General features: G+C 41.3%; 2 protein-coding genes across 2 annotated transcripts; both read right to left on the reverse strand.

The window, feature by feature from the left end:
* Window positions 1-62: 62 nt before the first annotated feature.
* On the reverse strand, window positions 63-5,987 carry tmco6 (transmembrane and coiled-coil domains 6). Its single transcript, XM_083915691.1, has 13 exons — window positions 5,793-5,987; window positions 4,925-5,031; window positions 4,731-4,843; window positions 4,438-4,621; window positions 4,242-4,346; window positions 3,932-4,023; window positions 3,706-3,822; window positions 3,496-3,610; window positions 2,584-2,764; window positions 2,078-2,172; window positions 1,776-1,943; window positions 1,517-1,650; window positions 63-1,426 (listed from the first exon to the last, which is right to left on the reverse strand). Exons 1-13 carry the CDS (start codon window positions 5,881-5,883, stop codon window positions 1,423-1,425), a joined length of 1,506 nt encoding a protein of 501 aa, XP_083771817.1. The 5' UTR covers window positions 5,884-5,987; the 3' UTR covers window positions 63-1,422.
* A 345-nt stretch (window positions 5,988-6,332) lies between these two features.
* On the reverse strand, window positions 6,333-12,714 carry LOC310948408 (uncharacterized protein). The gene is made up of 8 exons (XM_083915527.1): window positions 12,538-12,714; window positions 10,561-10,616; window positions 10,410-10,462; window positions 10,067-10,122; window positions 9,776-9,950; window positions 7,316-8,479; window positions 7,126-7,238; window positions 6,333-6,996 (listed from the first exon to the last, which is right to left on the reverse strand). The coding sequence occupies exons 1-8, from the start codon at window positions 12,643-12,645 to the stop codon at window positions 6,964-6,966; spliced, it is 1,758 nt and encodes a 585-aa protein (XP_083771653.1). The 5' UTR covers window positions 12,646-12,714; the 3' UTR covers window positions 6,333-6,963.
* Window positions 12,715-17,063: the final 4,349 nt, after the last annotated feature.

Here is a 17,063-nt window from a genome sequence, read left to right on the forward strand (position 1 = left end):
TAATTTATTTCATAAATGTACACTCATTCATGACAATGCATTATTGGCACACAAAAACACGATACTTCTCTTTTACAGTTGGTCATAAACCCAGCCTTTGTCTTCAGTCCCTCAAGTGATTTAATCTTTAAATACATAAAAATACCATTGATAACACTGCAGATGGTAACATAAAAATATCAGTAGATCATACAAAGGGTATTAAAAATGTCTTTAAATATAACACTGTTTGTACAATATTACAGATTGCAAGAAGTAAACAAACAGTCCTACACTCAGGTGTGTCCTCATGCGGCCCTCAGCATCTGATACCTAACCACGAGGCACACTTTAGTGTCTGTATGAGATGGAACAGGCTTTCAGAGCAACTGCTTAACTGCGGTGCTGAGATGATGTAGTATAGGAGTGAGAAAGTCTGCGTAGGAAGGAGGTCATGGTGGATAGATCAAAGAAACACAAGGAATTTCACCGAGGAGACTTGTTTGTGTCTTGTGTGGTAACCATGGACTGAATATACAAATTTTTTTTTTTTTTTTTTAAATCGACGTAGCCTCTCCATTTAGGTCTGTTCTCTCAACTCGATCCAATCGTACTCGCCTATGGGAGTCGCTGTCTTGTCAGACTTTGATTCTGCCTCATTCCCCTTTACCAAAAAAGGGCATTGATGTGACGTTCGGGAGAGGGAGATACATCCATCTGACTGACGTAGACCATCGAGTGAGGGCCAGAGGCAAGCTTTCACTCAGGAGCCCCTCATTATTCATAAACTTACACCTCCAATAAAACAAAAACTAGTCTGTTACAAAAAAATCCACCCCCTCAGTGTTGTCATGGAGATATGACCTATACATACAGACTAGAATGTTTTTTTTGTACCAGGCCTTAAATAGGTTTAATTATGCCGAGAAACCGGCCTATTTAACATGGGGGTCAATGAGAAATTGCTCTATTATGAAACCTGCCCCTAGTGGCCACTCTACCAACTGCAATTTTTGCCACTTCCTTATTGGATCAACCAGGAAATCGCTGTGGTTGGGGCTTGGTGAAAGTTACATACGTGAGTTAACTTACTCATCGTTGCCGTCCTGCGGAAACCCTGTATCTTCATATTTTGTCATTTTATTTTTTCTTCAGAAATCAGTGCTATTGGTCATTCTTTACGTCTCTGTGTGGGTTTTTATAAAGATTTAACGATTTACAATCATTAAAACACAAACCACAACCATTTCCTAAACCTAACCAACTAGTTTTGTTGTATATACCTAACCCTACCCTGCCTTTTTAAAAATGACACCAAAGAGGTCCTGACCAAGGATCCCAGGGTGTGTCGAGTTGGGACCTCACGGTATCGATGACACAATGTGTCACCCCAAAGGTGTTATTTTGATGCCTCTCTGTTGCTTCAGGAACATGAGATGTTGTCTACCTGCAACACAAAAGATGATATCAACCAGTTTTTAAAATTCTGCATTTGTGCAAATTTATCAAACAAAGCAAACTGCACCGAAGTCTTTACCGAGCAAATGGTGAGTAAGAGAGCAGGTGGTGCTCCAGGAGATGTGTTGCTCTTCGTCTTATCTCTCCTTCACTGTTGTACTGAACGGCTTCTAACAGTGAAAGCCCGCCTTCCCTCACAAACTCCTCTGCCACCTAAGGGGAAGGAACATCTTCGATAAAAAACTGTTACAACCAGTCGCTTGCTAAAAGCTGATCGCTATCTGGTTTGGTTATCTCTTCAGAGCAGCATCATAGTTTCAAAGCCTTCACTAATTTACCTGTGGACCACTAACTACCAGCATGAAGAGGATATCCATACTCAGGGTCACCATCTCTTGGTTGGCCATTTTAAGTGTGGCACAAAGTGCAGACAGCAATCCATGATGGGCCAGCTGGACACAAAACTCCTTTTTCTTGTGGGAAATGTTTGCTAGAACCCTCAGGATCTAACAAGAATATAACAACAAGACACGAAATAGTGAGATGGGGTGTATGAGTGAAAAGAAAACGCAAAACAAACACATTGTTCATCATCAAAGTAGCCTAATATAATCCATGAAAGCAATGACATATCAAAGACCATGGTATTGATGCCTTGAGAGAAAGGGAGGAGCTGGATCAGTCCAGGGACCAGGTCGAGCGTCAGCAGAGCAGAGCAGAAAGCAGTAGAGTGAGCTGTAACAGAACATGAACATATAATACCATTTAATAATAATTAATTAAATTATTATTATTATTATTATTAAATAACTAATAATAACTATGAATTAAAGTTTCATATAAAATTTGAATGAGTAGAGAAAGTTTTGTTCAACAGATGATGCACAGGTGCCAAAACAGACTCCAAGCTAAATCCAACAACTGTTTGGGTGACGCATCAATGGAGATTAAGTGTTGAATATTACTTTTGTGTGCTTACAGCCTTAGTAAAGTCTGCTGGTATGAGCTGCCCCTAAACCCAGCCTGTCCCTGAGCCTAATAACCCAGAGAATACATAAAACAGAAAGCCTAATACACACAATTTCAGTACAGAAGTATGTGTTTGAGATTCGGCAAAGATCACAACTATAACAAGACTGTTCAAACCTGTGAGGTTGTTGAGGACCCAGGCAATCTCTCTAGCTAACGCTGGCTGGGTCTGCAGGGAGGCCTGAAGAAGCGCACACAGAGCAACCACGAGACGAATGTCACCCACTTGAGCGCTCAGGTCTTTCGATGGACAGGAGGACAGGAGGTTTCCCACGCACCTCAGCAGAGGACAGATGAGCTAGAGAGCAAGAACACGTTCAAAATCTCCACGTCAGTTTAACAGTTGCATGCTTTTGCCAAAAGATAACACATGGTGTATACATTACATTGTGGATGATTTTCCAGAGTGTGCTTTATCATAAGTTTTATTTTTTTTGATTTTCTGCCTTTCACTATGGAAATCAAGCATATTTTTAGATGAGTAATTCATCACACTGAATATTTACTCACCTTCATTCATTTATAGGTTAGAGTAAAAACGCATCATTCTTTTATTGTCAAACTTTTCATAATGAGGTAATAAAGTAGCTATCCAATAACGTTTAAAAAACTCTCCTTTACTAACTGTATAATGCAAGCAACAACCCAAAACACACAAGTCTCATAGTCTTAATTTCAGGTAATTTGTTTGGATTGTCTGAAAACACAGCTGGTGAATGTGACGCTTTTCAGCAGCCGACTTCCATGAAAGCACCACCAAAGAAATCTTAAATTATTCACTGTGATGGATGACATAACTGAAGCATAGTTAAAGCCTTTGCAAATTAATTTTTATTCCATGCTGCCATGATCTAAAAACCCACGAGGAATCAATCTTAACGCGTCATGTATGCTTTGAAAAATGTGAACGGTCGAATGTAATGAAAAGTACACCACTTGTTTTGAGAGATAAAACAGAATGGAAAATAAGCAAACAAAGAAGAAAAAAACTGAAAAGCTATATACAGTATTATCTACTAATTTCCTTACCAGCTCCATTCCTTCTTCTTTGTTTCCTTCAGCCACAGCTACACCTAGTGACACTAACAGGGAGCTGCACTGCAACAGGGTCCCGTTAGCCAACAGCACTCCATTGTCCTTCATGCTTTAGAGTGAGATAAAGGCAGAAGAGAGACGGTTTGTGCAGCAACTAGATATAAAGATAGCTGAGTAAATATAGTGTTGACACTTCTCTCTCACCTGCATGTGAGGTAGTGCAGACACCACGCACACTCAATGGCAGGTGCCAGGCCAAACTTTGGGTCAGGAGTCAGGACTGATAACAACTGTGAAGGTAAGCTGGAGGTCAGGACCATCCTGCAGACAAAAATGACAGATTATCATACAACTGACGAGACTGCTTAGTGTAAGGAATTATTTGAGCATTTTCTGAGAGAACTTCAATGTAGAGAATGCGTGTCATTACGGGATTATTGTCTCTGCTGCATCTTTGGCCTGGAGAAGCTGAGAAAGTGTGAACCCCACAGCTTCCACCACCGCAAGGTTATGTCTCTGGTTCTGGACACACACACAGTAACAACAAGAGAGACATGTTAGCATTACATTTAACCTTGTGTGGCACCAGTTCAGATCTATGCCCAAATTTGTTTTTGATTCTGTTTCTTTGCAAAAACTTTATTTATTATTTGACAAAGATTTACTGGTAGGTAAATTAGGTACATTCAAGACATTGGTGTGGTTATAATGTTGAAGATGAGTTAACCTTGTTAGTTTACCTCTATACAGTTGGCCAGAGCTGGTATTATTCCCTGGGCCAAGAGCTTCTCTTTTACAGCATCACTGTCTGGACATAAATTACCTAGCGTGTAGAGACACAGCTCCTGCGTACACATGTAAATACATACATGGAAATTCAAAAATCTCCTGTAATAATAATATCAAACACAACACCTGGTATAAGTGGGTACTCACGGTGAATTTGGGGCTCTGGCCGGACAGGTAGGTGAGCAGGTAGGGGGTGGCAGGCAAACAGGCTGGTGACACGTTGGTGTGGGGAGAATGAGACAGTTCATGAAGGCACCGGACAGCCTGTAGGCGGCACGTAGCATCAGAGCCAGTGAGGAGACCAACCAGAAGATGCATACTATTCTCCTGCCTACAGGAGGAACAGACATATACACAGACACGCCACATGAGAAACAGATACAAATGTCGATAACCCCCTTTGAACTCATTGGATGTGGCGATAGAAGTTACCACCGTACTTGATGAAGACGAGCTGCGCTGATGGGTCACGGAGAGCTTTACTCAGAGCTTTCATATTGACTTCCCTCTCCGGCCCACTGTGTTGAAGTTTGTGGAACAAACTGACCACATCCTGTGGATGAAAGGAGCAGAATAAGATGAGTTAGTTTTACTTTACATACCAAAACATGATATTTCACAACATCTGTCTCACCTTTTCTCCTGAGTTAGTGTCCATGGTGAGCTCTGTCTGGTCCTCATCGTCGTTCAGCAGGAGTCTCTTGCTCACAAGCTGTCTGTCTCTACGGGCTTGTCTCAGCGCTACAGCATTTAACATAGACAAATATCACATCGCCTTCTGCTGCAGTAAATCAGAGTATCATACTGTTATAACAGCTGTTGTCAAGAAGATTCCCTACAAGCCATCAATCTGTCAAAATCAGAGACGAAGCTGCCCTGTGGATGAGTTAATCATAGGTTAAATTTTAATGGGGGGTGGGTGGTCATATTAATGAGGGAACATAGGGCTGAGGGAACACAGGGATGAGGGAGCACAGGGCTGAGGGAGCACAGGGCTGAGGGAGCACAGGGCTGAGGGTGCTTGTTGATTGACACATTTGTCTAACCTATCTATTCGCCTACAGGGCCCTGTTTCAGGGGAAATGTCTGTTTCACGGGTGCCCTTTTTCTAACAAACAGGACAGGCAGAAATGCAGATATCGTTAGTTATGAAGTCGCAGCTAACGTTAGCTGTAATGTGTTGATGTGACAGCTGACTGCATGCTGGAAGGGCTTTCCCATTCAAGAGCTTTTTAGATTGCCATTATCTCATAATTTGACGTGTGTACTATGGGCTAGTTTAGCTAAGTTATATCAGAACAAAAACTTCAGGTTTGGTCAACTCTCCATACCGTTGTTGACGTTAAATTGGCTAACGTGTCTTTTCTAACATTAGCTATATGACGACTTGTTTCAAAGCCTCGTTGTTGTTTTTTACATTGGCCTATTGACTAACCGTTAAGTTAATTACACAGTAGTATCAGAAAATAAACACATCATAGCGTTATTTAACGTTAACAGACCTTTCTCGTGCTCTCGCCTCTTTAACTTGAGCTCCTCCAGGCTGTTGTCTTGACGACCAGCTTTGTGGCGAACTTTGTTTAACCGCCACATTTAGTTAGCTTTAGTCGTTAAAACAGTTAAACGGCAGTTTAGCCAGTTGATTATTTCATGGTGGAAGATTGTTGTTCTTCAAATGTTCGTAGCCTAAAGACTTGAAGCTGTTCTTCGGTGTTTTGTGAAAGCAGCCAGCCGCTGCAGCGCCACCCTGAGGTCACGCCTGGCACAAACAGGTACCGGACTCACCATTGGAAGACGTCCATAGTAACACACTTAATATAGGCCTAGTTCATAGAGCATCTCATCTTCATCCGCTTATCCGGGGTCGGGTCGCGACAGAGCATTTTTTTTTTTTTAAACATGGAGTTTATTTTAAACTTAAAAGCATAATGTACACTGTATAAACCTTTTCAAAGATGTAAACATGAACATTCTAAATGTGTCCTAGCTTATTTCCTGTTGAATGACATCAGCTGACAGGAAGTTAACAAGGACCAAGGCTGTTGCCTAGCAATTTAATTCCATTAAAAAGGTGTATATATATGAAAGCGTTATCAAACATGTAATGTTTTCTTCTAAAAAAACTTGCTTTTCACAAACGGGTATTTATTCCAATACCAAAAAAGGTCTAGGCTCACATTAGCTGATGAAAATGAATGTTGAAATGAAAAATGAATAAATATAAAACTGGTCGAAATGTTGTGATGTGTTGTTTTTTTCCCTTCCTAGTTAATATGCATATATTAAGAACAAATTAAGATGTAGGACAGTTGTGGAAAAAACTCCCTGAGACAGAGAGATTACGCTTAAGAGACATTTTTCTGTTCATTCGACTTAATTTTGACTTCATTTCCTTCAAAGAAATCATGAAAACCCTGATTATTTCATGAAATAATCAGTTATAAATCCGTTCTACATATTCACACCATTAAAGTGGAAATATCAGATGTAAAGGGAAAACTCAGACTATGTGGATTAACACATACAACAAATTAAAAAAGATAAAAAAAGGTACCAAAATAGAAAAGTCTCTTTCTCTTTACAGTTCTGAATGATCCTTCTAACCATTAAAATATGGTTAGAAATGCGACGGACAGGAAGCGTTGCCTTCATCCTTTGGTTCTGTCATCCTCGTCATGACTCTGTGCCCTTGGAGGATTTCTTTTTCTGTGAACAGTGGCAGAAACAGCGGCAGGTTCAAAAAGAAAGCTGAGCGACTGAAGACTAATCGTGCTGCGTTGATAACATGTTATTCTGCTTTGACAAGAGTTGGTGAAGAGTACTGTGTGGAGAAACCTTTTTTCGGATGGTGTCACTTGAGGGTGTTTGGAGGGTTTGTGTTTCTGCAGCGTCTTGGACAGAAATGGCTGGTGTTTCTGGGACCTCAGCTGATTTCAACTTGCTTTTCTCTGACAGAATGACAAATGAAAGAGTGAATACAAAATTTCAAATTTGCATTTTGTCGTAATGCAACTGATCTACTCACTCTTCTTCTCTGTTGGAGGACTTGGTGTCTCGGGGCTGGGTGGAGGTAGTGCTTCTGAGTCATTTAACAATGAGTACAATTTATTTTTCTTCTTCTTCTTCTTCACTTCAGTAATCTGCTCGGGCTCTTCCTCTCCGTCAATGCTCTTCGATTTACTTGTTGTTTTTTCTTCAACTATCTGCTCTGACTCGCCCTCATTATGATCGTCTTTGTGCTTCTTTTTCTTTTCTTTAACTATCACCTCTGAATTGTCCTCACTTCTTGCGTTCTCCTTTCTCTTCTTTGCTTTCTTTTCTTTTCTCTCAGCTGTCTGCTCTGAATTTTCTCTGTTTTCCTCTACATTTTGCTCCGATTCCCCCTCACTTTCAGCTGTCTTTTTCATCTTTGCTTTCCTTTCTTCAACTATCTGCTCTGAATTATCGTTTACGTTTTCAACTATCTGCTCTAAACCTGCCTCTCGATCAACTGTCTTGCTCTTCTTCTTCTTTTCTTTCTTTTCTTCAGCTGCGTACTCTGAATTGTCCTCAGTTTTAGTTTTCTCCTTTTTCTTCTTCTTTGCTTTCTTTTTTTGCACTATTGTTTCTGAAATGTCCTCATAACCGACATCCCCAGTTTTGTTTATGACTTCTTCCTTATCTGAGGGTTTATCAGCAAACTCCTGCTCTTCGACTTCAATTTTCTTTTCCTCCTTACTGTTTTTATCTTTTCCATCTCCACCAGTCTCATCTGTATTCTCTTCCACCTTGTTGTCGGTCATCTCCTTTTTCTTCTTCTTCTTCTTGGGCTCAGACGCAGTTTTTTCTTCACTGGGAGTCACATCTTTGTTCTTCTTCTTTGGACCGCGTGTTGACGGGGAAGGAGTGGGTTTTGCTGGTTTGTCCTCTCCAGCGTTGATCGCTTGGTCTTGGCTCGGGGTGGCAGAGGAGGTCACAGGTGCAGTAGCTTTTGGCCTGCTCCTCTTGGGTGTACTGTTCTTTGTTGGTGTTTCTGTCATGGCTTTCTCTTCCACCTTTGCATTCTTTCCGACTGTGCTGTTACTCTGTTGCGCAGGAGTGTCAGTTTTTGGCGGAGCCTTGGCCCGGGGTTTCCTCACTCTCTTTTTCACAGGTAGTGGTGTAGACGTGTCCAGAGAATTGATGGTGTCCATCTTGGCCATGTCGGACTCTGTGGAAACACGGTGAAGACATTGAACAAACAGGGCTAGGTGGTACAAATGCTTGAAAAGAAAACATCAATGGCGGCCACACAGCTACTGTACACAGCTCTGTTTGTATGAAATCACTGTTTCCCATGGTGAGGTTGTTCATGGGAGGTGCTGTCCTGTCTGGTGGTTGTCTCTCTCCATTTACGTGAGAGGACCCAGCTCTCCTCGTCTTTTCATCTTCCACCATGTCCTGCATTTTCCAATCCTCCTCTCAAATCTCTCCACCCTTTATTTCTTTTTCCAATGAGAAAGGCACACATTTCTCATTTCATTACCTAGAGTACCTGACTATCAAATAGCCAAAATACATGGGGAATGGACACACAGTCTGTTTTGCAGGTTTTGGAAGCTGTGCTGCCTCACATTGCCCTTTGATATAAAGAGGTAAGTGCGCAGGTGCACGCGGCTTTCGTGGCTCATGTAGCAGCTTCAATTGGACACAATGGCTGCGCACCGCGTATGCACGGTTTAGTTTCTCGTCACTAGTGTTTTATCACTGTTTCGGAACTAATATCCATCCATACAAACGCACCTGAAAATTCCTGTTCACATACACTGGGCATGAATGTGCCAGCGTAAGGCTGATTATGCTGCCGGACATGATAATTGTTGCAAATAGCTCGAATAACAGCTCGTCTCCTGCGCATGTAGGCAGTAATGGCTTTATAAAATGCACACTTTAACTGCACCACAGCTGCTAGCATAAAAGGCTTTATTGGGCTTTAGTGGGTTATCCACGGCGATGTAACCACCTGTAGTCAAGGTCGATGTTTGCTTTCTTCTGCAAAAGGGGTCACATGATAGGGGCGGGACTGATCAGGGGATGTTGCGACTAAAAAGACCCAATCAGAAAGTGAACCTGGGGCCTGCATCATCGTTTTGAAAGGTCTCTGTTGCCACTCGTCCAGAATTAAATGCAATCCCAGAGTTTTCAAAGTCAGCAGCATTTCCAAACGTCTCCATTCTAGGTCCTCGCAAACGCCAGAGTAGTGTAGATGCCAGGCGTAGATGTAGAGAAAGATATACATTCTAAAGTGAAAATGTACTGGTGTCAATTTCCCAAGAACTGAGTTGTTTCAGTTCTTGGGAAATATTAGCACAGTTACTTAATCTGATGAATTGGAATTTGGTCTGTGGGGCAGAAGCACGCCAGTGCGCGCACACACACACACACACACATGCGCGCACGCACGCACGCACGCACGCACGCACGCACGCACGCACGCACGCACGCACGCACGCACGCACCTACCTACCTGTCATCTGCAGGACCAGTTTCTTCCATTTATCTATGTCCAGACTGCTGTCAGAGTCCGAATCATCTCCTCCAGTAGCCACAACCTTGTCTTTTGTCTGGGTCCTTGATTTTTTCACCTTGAGGACATTTTTTACAGATTTCTCTTCACTTTTTTTCCTTTTCACTGTCACAGCCTAAAACAACAGAAAGAACAGCCTTATAAGCAAAGTAAAAGAACATGAATTGGACCAGTTTTTAAACCAGGGGCTCAAATGTCGCATTAAAGAATGAAAACAGAATAAACACTTGCCTTCTTTTTAGGTGTCTCTGGGTTGTTTACAGGTTTGTCCTTCTTCTTTGGAGTGGCTGGACATAAAAAGTAGAATGGGTTACTAATGTATTCAAGTTCACAACCAGACCATCACTTCTTACTTCTTCTTTGACCGTGGTCAACTTTGGCCAAGTGTAAACACAGGGCTGTTGCGACTGCTGCTGTTTCTCCTTCTTTGATTTACAGAATAATTTAACTTAAACAGTCACTCGCATCTTCGGCTTTGATTAAAAGAAACGACAGAGCAATTCATTCTAATTATCAGGCTCTGCTCCAAGAGTTGGACCCCTTATTATGAGTTTCAAGAAAGAAGCACTCATACCCTTAACTGGAGTCCCTTTGGCCGAGCCAGGCTGCCTTTTCTTTTTTGAGTCACTGAGAGAAATAGAAACAATATTTAGGAAACATTACATCAGAGACAAAGTCCGGTCAAGATGTTTGATTCCCACAAACAATGAAATAATCATACTCACTTTAACCACAAACTGTAGATGTCCAGTAATGATGGAGATGGCTGTGTCTCTGTTTGCTGAAAAATAACATAAGACCATGCAATCTTTAGACAGTTTGTTATGCGGCCCTGAAACAATTTCTTTTTTTTGTTCCCATATGAATCAGATTCACAGATCTTTTCAGAGTGGACGTAAGGAAAAGCATTCCTGAAAGCAATCACATTATTGATGCCTCAATAAATACTGTTAAACCCAAGTTTAACAATCCAGAGTGTGGAGTTTAATTTCCCTTGGTCATGTGTGTCCAACCTTAAATTGTTCTGTTTCCCCAGTTTTACCAGATTGGGAACCACTGCACTAAACTACAGTCAGCTTAGATTTAGTTGTAACTATTTTAATTTGAAACATGATCTCACGTATCTCAATAACGACATTATGATATATCATGTTTTCTGGTAATTCAATAAATAGTCTATATGAAATAATACGATGGTAAAGCCTCTTTCTGTTTACTTTCGTGAATTAATAAGTATTTTCACATTTAATGGAGAACTTTAAAAAAAAAAGAAGAGAACACTCAAGAGAAACTATTCCAGCTGTACACTGACTATGCACACAAACAATGTCATATACAAACAAACTCACAATCTTTCAGGGTTCCTACGCCTTTTCCAAAGTCAAGTTCAAGAATTTCAAGGTGCTTTCTCATGGTTTTTGCACCTGTTCGTCACATTAAATTAGATGTTATCGTGCTATAAACATCCAAAATATGTTTTGTGAGAGCTTTCTACGAAGGGTGACATATTAAAGGAGAACAATACTTCGTATTTGTAGATAGACTTGCCGTTAGAGCTTAGTCGACTAATAGATAGAGTCGACTATCTGTTACTCATCAAAAGTCTCTCAGATATGTAGAGCTTCTTTTATCCTTCTTATATAATATTTGCCATCCCATATTACCTAAATTTCAAGCACTTTCAGGCACTATTCAAAATCCAAGCACTTTTCAAACCTTGAAAACGCCACAGTAAAATGTAAGTGTTTTCAAAGATTTCCAGCACCCGAAGAACCATGAATCTTCAAATGATACTCCCTCAAAATCTAATAAATTAGATTTTCTTTAAAATTTGAGTTAGTATGTACTTGTTATTATCAGTTTAGATTGTGTAATTTTGTATCGTGATCAGTTGCGGATCAAGGTGGTCATGGGCCCCTAGACTACTGTTCGTCTGGGCCCCCACATTATTAATCATGCTTTATCAGAAAAAACCCGCTAGAACAGAAGGACAGTCCACAACCTTGAATAATCCTGTCAATTTAGGAATTTTTCGCTGTTCTTTCAGTCGTTGCTATTACATTTCCTTTCTGCAATACTGTCTGGAAACAGTAAGCGAGGTATCGTTTGACAACAAAACTGACCGTATGATCCCCGGCCACATGGTTGGGTAAATGTGTCCCATATCTATCCAATCAGTGACTTGGAAATGTTTCTAAATGCCCTAATAGTTGCCACCCCCCCCAGTGTAGTAAATAAAAAATAAAAATTAGTAGGGCCAATCCGGGGCCCCTGCACACCTGGGTCCCCTAGTCTGCAGCCTAGGCCAGCCTGTGCATTAAACCCCCTCTGATCGTGATATATGTTTTCATCGTGATACGATTCCATACTGAGTAATCGCCTGCCACTAGTTTGAAAACTACTGCGAAGAGTGTGGGAGTAACCACTGACCCAGTGGATACAGTAGTAACAGTGTTATTCGTGGCCCATAACGTGACGACAACTGGAGGAAAGTTCAACATAAAATAGTAATAAAATAGTTGTGTATATACAAAACAGTGTAGTTTAACAGTAAAGGCAGTGTATAAAGAAGGCAAGTCACTGATCACTGGGGTTGCTTCTTGTTTCACACTTGTAGCATTGTTGTGCAGCACCTGCAATAGTTACCGTGTTACTACAGTCTGTGTGTGTGTGTGTGTGTGTGAGTGTGTGTGTGTGTTGACCTGTGGGCTGTGCCTCTGTAGTTCATCAGCAGCTGAGTGGAAACCATGCTCCTTCAAATGGCGGTAGATCAGCTGGGTCAGCTCGTGCTTTGATGCGTTCACCGACATGTTCGAGACACTCAGACAAATAAACACGCAAAAGTAACGGCTAACTTAAGAGTATATTCATATTTAAACTGTCGCCCACTGCGCACAGTCACTAGCACGCCATTGAAACACGCACGTTAGCACGTTGAACTCCGAACTCAGGATGTGGTTCAGTTTACCGTTGCAATGCACCATGGGAGGTGTAGTTCGTCCGCGAAACAGCGTCAGTTCAGCCCTATGGTTCAGCCATGGCACAGGCTGTCAGTGGTCCTTGCATAATATTTTTATTTCGAATAAAGCCTTCCCCTGCTAATATAAAATATCCCATTACGTAATTATGTAGGGAAGTATTTTCTGAGTCTATAGATCTCAAGGCTATGTGGGCACAGTCTGTTACTTCAGCTATATTTGCTTTTTTAAGCAGAATACCACAGTAGCACAAGTATTTTATTGAGCCATAAACACCAACCGACAAAGACTATTTCTCGTGCCATTTCTTTCTTTTCAACCATTACGTTGCTTTCCTTTGATTTTGCTCAGTTTCTGCTCAGTTGCACATCCTGTTCCAGGAAATAAACCTGTGAACAGACGAGCCACTCCCTTGAACCAGTCAAGGCTTGTATGATTTGGATCGCTCTAACCTTCTTGGTTAATTTCTCCTGGGGCAATCTGGTTTTACTGGAAGAGAGATCATATTAGTGATCGGATCTGTGTTTCTGAAACCGTGTATCCTGAAGCAGTTGCCTCAAGGTTGCTCCTTCAGGACTTTTGCAGAGACCTTTATGGTTTCTGGTGGTTCTAGCCTACGTCATTGACAATACTGCATACGTTGCTCTAGTAATGCTGATGATTGAATCTAGCAACTGATCTGCTGGCTTGGGAATTGAACAAGTTTAAAGTACAATACAAAATACTAGATACTAGAGATACTACACTACTTGTGGTGCTCAAACCTCCAAAATAAAATTAAAAAAATACATCGGATAAAATCAACAGCAAAGTCTCTTTCTAGAAATCATGACCTGTTTACTCAACAGTTTCATAGGGACTTTTTTTTTCTACCAGACTACACCTGCCAACTGTATCATCGCACCAAAGGAAGCATATGGCCAAAAGGCTGATCCCTGTGACAGCATGAGATGTAAACATGAATGGTTGCCCTCCTTGGCTGAGCTGTAACGTTAGCTAGCACAGGTGAGCTAGCAGCAGTAGTGTAGTGGAGGGTATGCACAGGTAAACAGAGTATATGAACCTCTTTTTTTAGAATATACCCACCTATCAGCCAAATAGCCATTGAAACACATGGGAGAGTATACCCACTCCCTCCTTGGTAACCTACCCATCTACCTGTTAGTACATATTAGTACACCCAACTCATCAACTACCACTACACCACTGACTAGCAGTATTGGTTCACAGCTCAGCCGAGGAGGACGAGCCTCTTGTCCATATGCTTCTTTCAGCATAAAGTTCAGAAAAAAACAGAGTGTGGTCTTTACCTACTCTGTAAAGTGTCCTGAGATAACTTTTGTTTTGATTTGGCACTATAAATAAAATTGAATTGAATTGAATTGAAAAAAAAATGTTCCTGCATGATAACCTTGAATAACAGGGTAATGGTTTCTGCAAAGAGATATTGCTGTTGAGCTTTTCCAAATGTATTTTTTTGGAGCGCCACAAGCTACCAGGGAGGTTGAGCTCCCGTCAGTCAGGTGTATTTGGATAAAAGCGTGACTTTTTTCCTCGGCTGGTTGGTTTGGGAAGAAACTAAAGGTGTCTGGGCAGTGGATCTGACAGCACTGGTGGTAAGACCTTGGGTCAAACTGGAGGAGAGTATTGGGTAAGCAGAGGGTCAGAAGGAGAAAACGGCTGAAAGAGTCCCATTCATGATGGAGCAAAACCAGGAAAGGAAAGCAGTGAGCATTCCAAACTCAACGTCAGTGCTCATGGGTCTCACCAGGCTTCATTTCAGCATATAGCCTCTCCCCTTAACACACACAGACACCCCCCCCCCCCCACACACACACACCACAGGTTTGGCAATTGAGCTGGTTATGAGGCTGACTCAGCTCCCATTCATGTTGATGGCACAGACCACCAAGGTTTTATGGAAGAAAAAAAATGTGTAAAATGGGAAATGTAATATTTCCTTCAGCCTAGCTTCCCTCTAAATGTCACAATATATTATACTATTAACTGATTATGTGTAAAATGGCATTTTGTGAGGTTAAAGTTATTGAGGAGAGACAGAGGAGGAATAACGTTACGTCCTTGAGCACAAGAAAAAAAATGAAACGGGGTATTTCCCTTGGCTTTGATGACATGTTGCAATAAAAACATTTGTACAGGTTAACCTTTTAAATGGCACTCTGTTTTACAGGAAATAAATCTACTTTACATTCCACACGTTTAGCAGCTCATGATTGCACTCACTCTGCAGGTAATTACTTACAACTACACCCGGTGATGTGTTATTACAGGGGATTTTAACGTGTCACAACCTGTTTTTTTGAACAGCAGTATTAATATCTTGTTGTAAAAGATTATGACTGATTCATTAAAAAACGAGAACGCTTTGGGGAAATGTATAATACACAAAGACTGACTGATTGTTCATTGAGTCCCTTTCAGATGTCCATCCAGGTGGCTTTGCTAGAGGGTCGTTATGAAGTGTTGTGTCTGGCCTTCCTGCCCAGGTGCTGCTTCGGATCCACAAGAGCCAAACCAAACACACCTTCAGTCTGGGTCTGAGGCCAGCGCTGGAGCCCTGGACTGCTGCCTCACCTGTGAGGTCCTACCAGGTACGGCATGATGTGTGGACGTTTAAAATGTCGCAGAGACAGAGGAGATGTTAGCTCAGTACACCTCAGTGCTATATTTATACTGATTGAACAGATCTTAATCTTTATTCTACACATACAAACATGTATTTCTTGCACAGCAGATTTACTGATAGTGGAGGTTTTGGCTGTTGAAGCTGACAGGCTACATGGTAAACCACATCCACTGTTAGAGGTTGGCTTACCCGCACCCAAACGGTTTTGTTTATATTTCAGCCCTAGCCCTACTTGTTTGGTCTTAGATTTAGATTTTGCTTGTACTTGCATGGTTTTTAATAGTTATTCCGTGAGTATTGTTGGAGGGTGCCTGAGGCCTAAGATTTTTATTGCCAATGCCCCTGGCTCAATTTGGCATTGCAGCAGGTGAAGATAGTCTCCAGTCGTATTTCAGCTTCTAACAGCTTCTAAACAAACTAGTTCAATTGGACACGATTGCTCTCAAATCGCCTAAAGATTATCCAAAGACAGGTTGTATCAATACTCATGCATGTGCATTTTTAGGCGTTTTATGTCTTTAATCAACCTTCAAAGATATAAAATGAAGGCATAACAAAATGTCTATCTGTCATCAGTCATTGACTCTTTTGCCCTAGAATGACCCCATATTTGATGAACTAATATTGAAAAAATTATAACAGATGAAAAAAGAGATGTTGAGCAAATTCTAGCAACAAAGGTACTTTTGTACATAATAGAGGGGCGACAAGCCGAATGCAGTCCTATTGAAGTGAAGGTTTTGACTCGGGGGTTGGCACACAGGAAGAAAGAAAACCTCCATCCAGTCTTACTCAGATTAGAAAATTGGGCAACGAGGGGGAGTAATGTGCAGGTTTACTGGCAGGGCTGCGTTGATTAGAAAGAGGGTAGTGTTCGTGGTGAAGGGGAGCAGCTGTATTCAGTAACAGCACCTCTTCCTTCAGCCAAAGCCATCTGGTGCCGACCGACACAGAGCTGCAGCAGCAGCAGCAGCCAGCCTCCGCTTCTCTTTCAACTCATTATTGTATTTCATGGTCCCAGAAAACGGCTTAGAACCTGGTGCAAAAGTGACGTAGAAGTGAAAAGCTGTTGTAAGTGTGTATATCTGTGTGTTTTTTTTGGAAGGGGGGGGGGGGGGGGGGGTTATGAGTTGGTTTAACTTAGTCTTTAGAGATGAAACATGCGTTTTTACTGTGCTTGCTTTGTTTATGAAGTTTACTCTTCAACTATTAACCACAGAAACAGAAGAGACGGTGACAAGTTTTGAAAAGCTATTTGTTCAAACTTCATTCATGAGTCCCTCTAGTTTGAAGTAATGAGCTCCTTCTCAATAAAACCACGCTTTGATTGTGTTTAATATTTCCACTTTCCATTAAGTAGTAGAGAAAAGGAAGTGTCGTTAAATTTACGATGTTTCGCAACACTTCGCATACTCTGGAAGACATCTAATAAATTAGGAGGGTAATGCACAACAACAAACACACCACAGATGTCCATGGCTCAATTTAAGGCAGTTCAGAGACTTTCTGAAGCAGCACAATTTTAAGGCTGCTGTCACATCTTTAAATCTCCATGTAGTAAAGATACATTTTCCACTCAGAACCTCACTCTGAAAACATCTTT

Source organism: Echiichthys vipera (genome assembly GCF_963691815.1).
Source record: "Echiichthys vipera genome assembly, chromosome: 6".
NCBI classification, from domain to species: domain Eukaryota; kingdom Metazoa; phylum Chordata; class Actinopteri; order Perciformes; family Trachinidae; genus Echiichthys; species Echiichthys vipera.

Excerpts from the sequence above, each read along its gene's own strand:
- tmco6 (XM_083915691.1), bottom strand. The coding sequence starts at position 5,883 with ATGTGGCGGTTAAACAAAGTTCGCCACAAAGCTGGTCGTCAAGACAAC. Across the intron at positions 4,347-4,437 it reads GCCAGAGCCCCAAATTCACC|GAGCTGTGTCTCTACACGCT; the intron begins GTGAGTACCCAC and ends ATGTGTACGCAG. Across the intron at positions 4,024-4,241 it reads CTCTGGCCAACTGTATAGAG|AACCAGAGACATAACCTTGC; the intron begins GTAAACTAACAA and ends GTGTGTGTCCAG.
- LOC310948408 (XM_083915527.1), bottom strand. The coding sequence starts at position 12,645 with ATGTCGGTGAACGCATCAAAGCACGAGCTGACCCAGCTGATCTACCGC. Across the intron at positions 10,123-10,409 it reads CAAAGGGACTCCAGTTAAGG|CCACTCCAAAGAAGAAGGAC; the intron begins GTATGAGTGCTT and ends TTTTATGTCCAG. Across the intron at positions 8,480-9,775 it reads ACTGGTCCTGCAGATGACAG|AGTCCGACATGGCCAAGATG; the intron begins GTAGGTAGGTGC and ends GTGTTTCCACAG.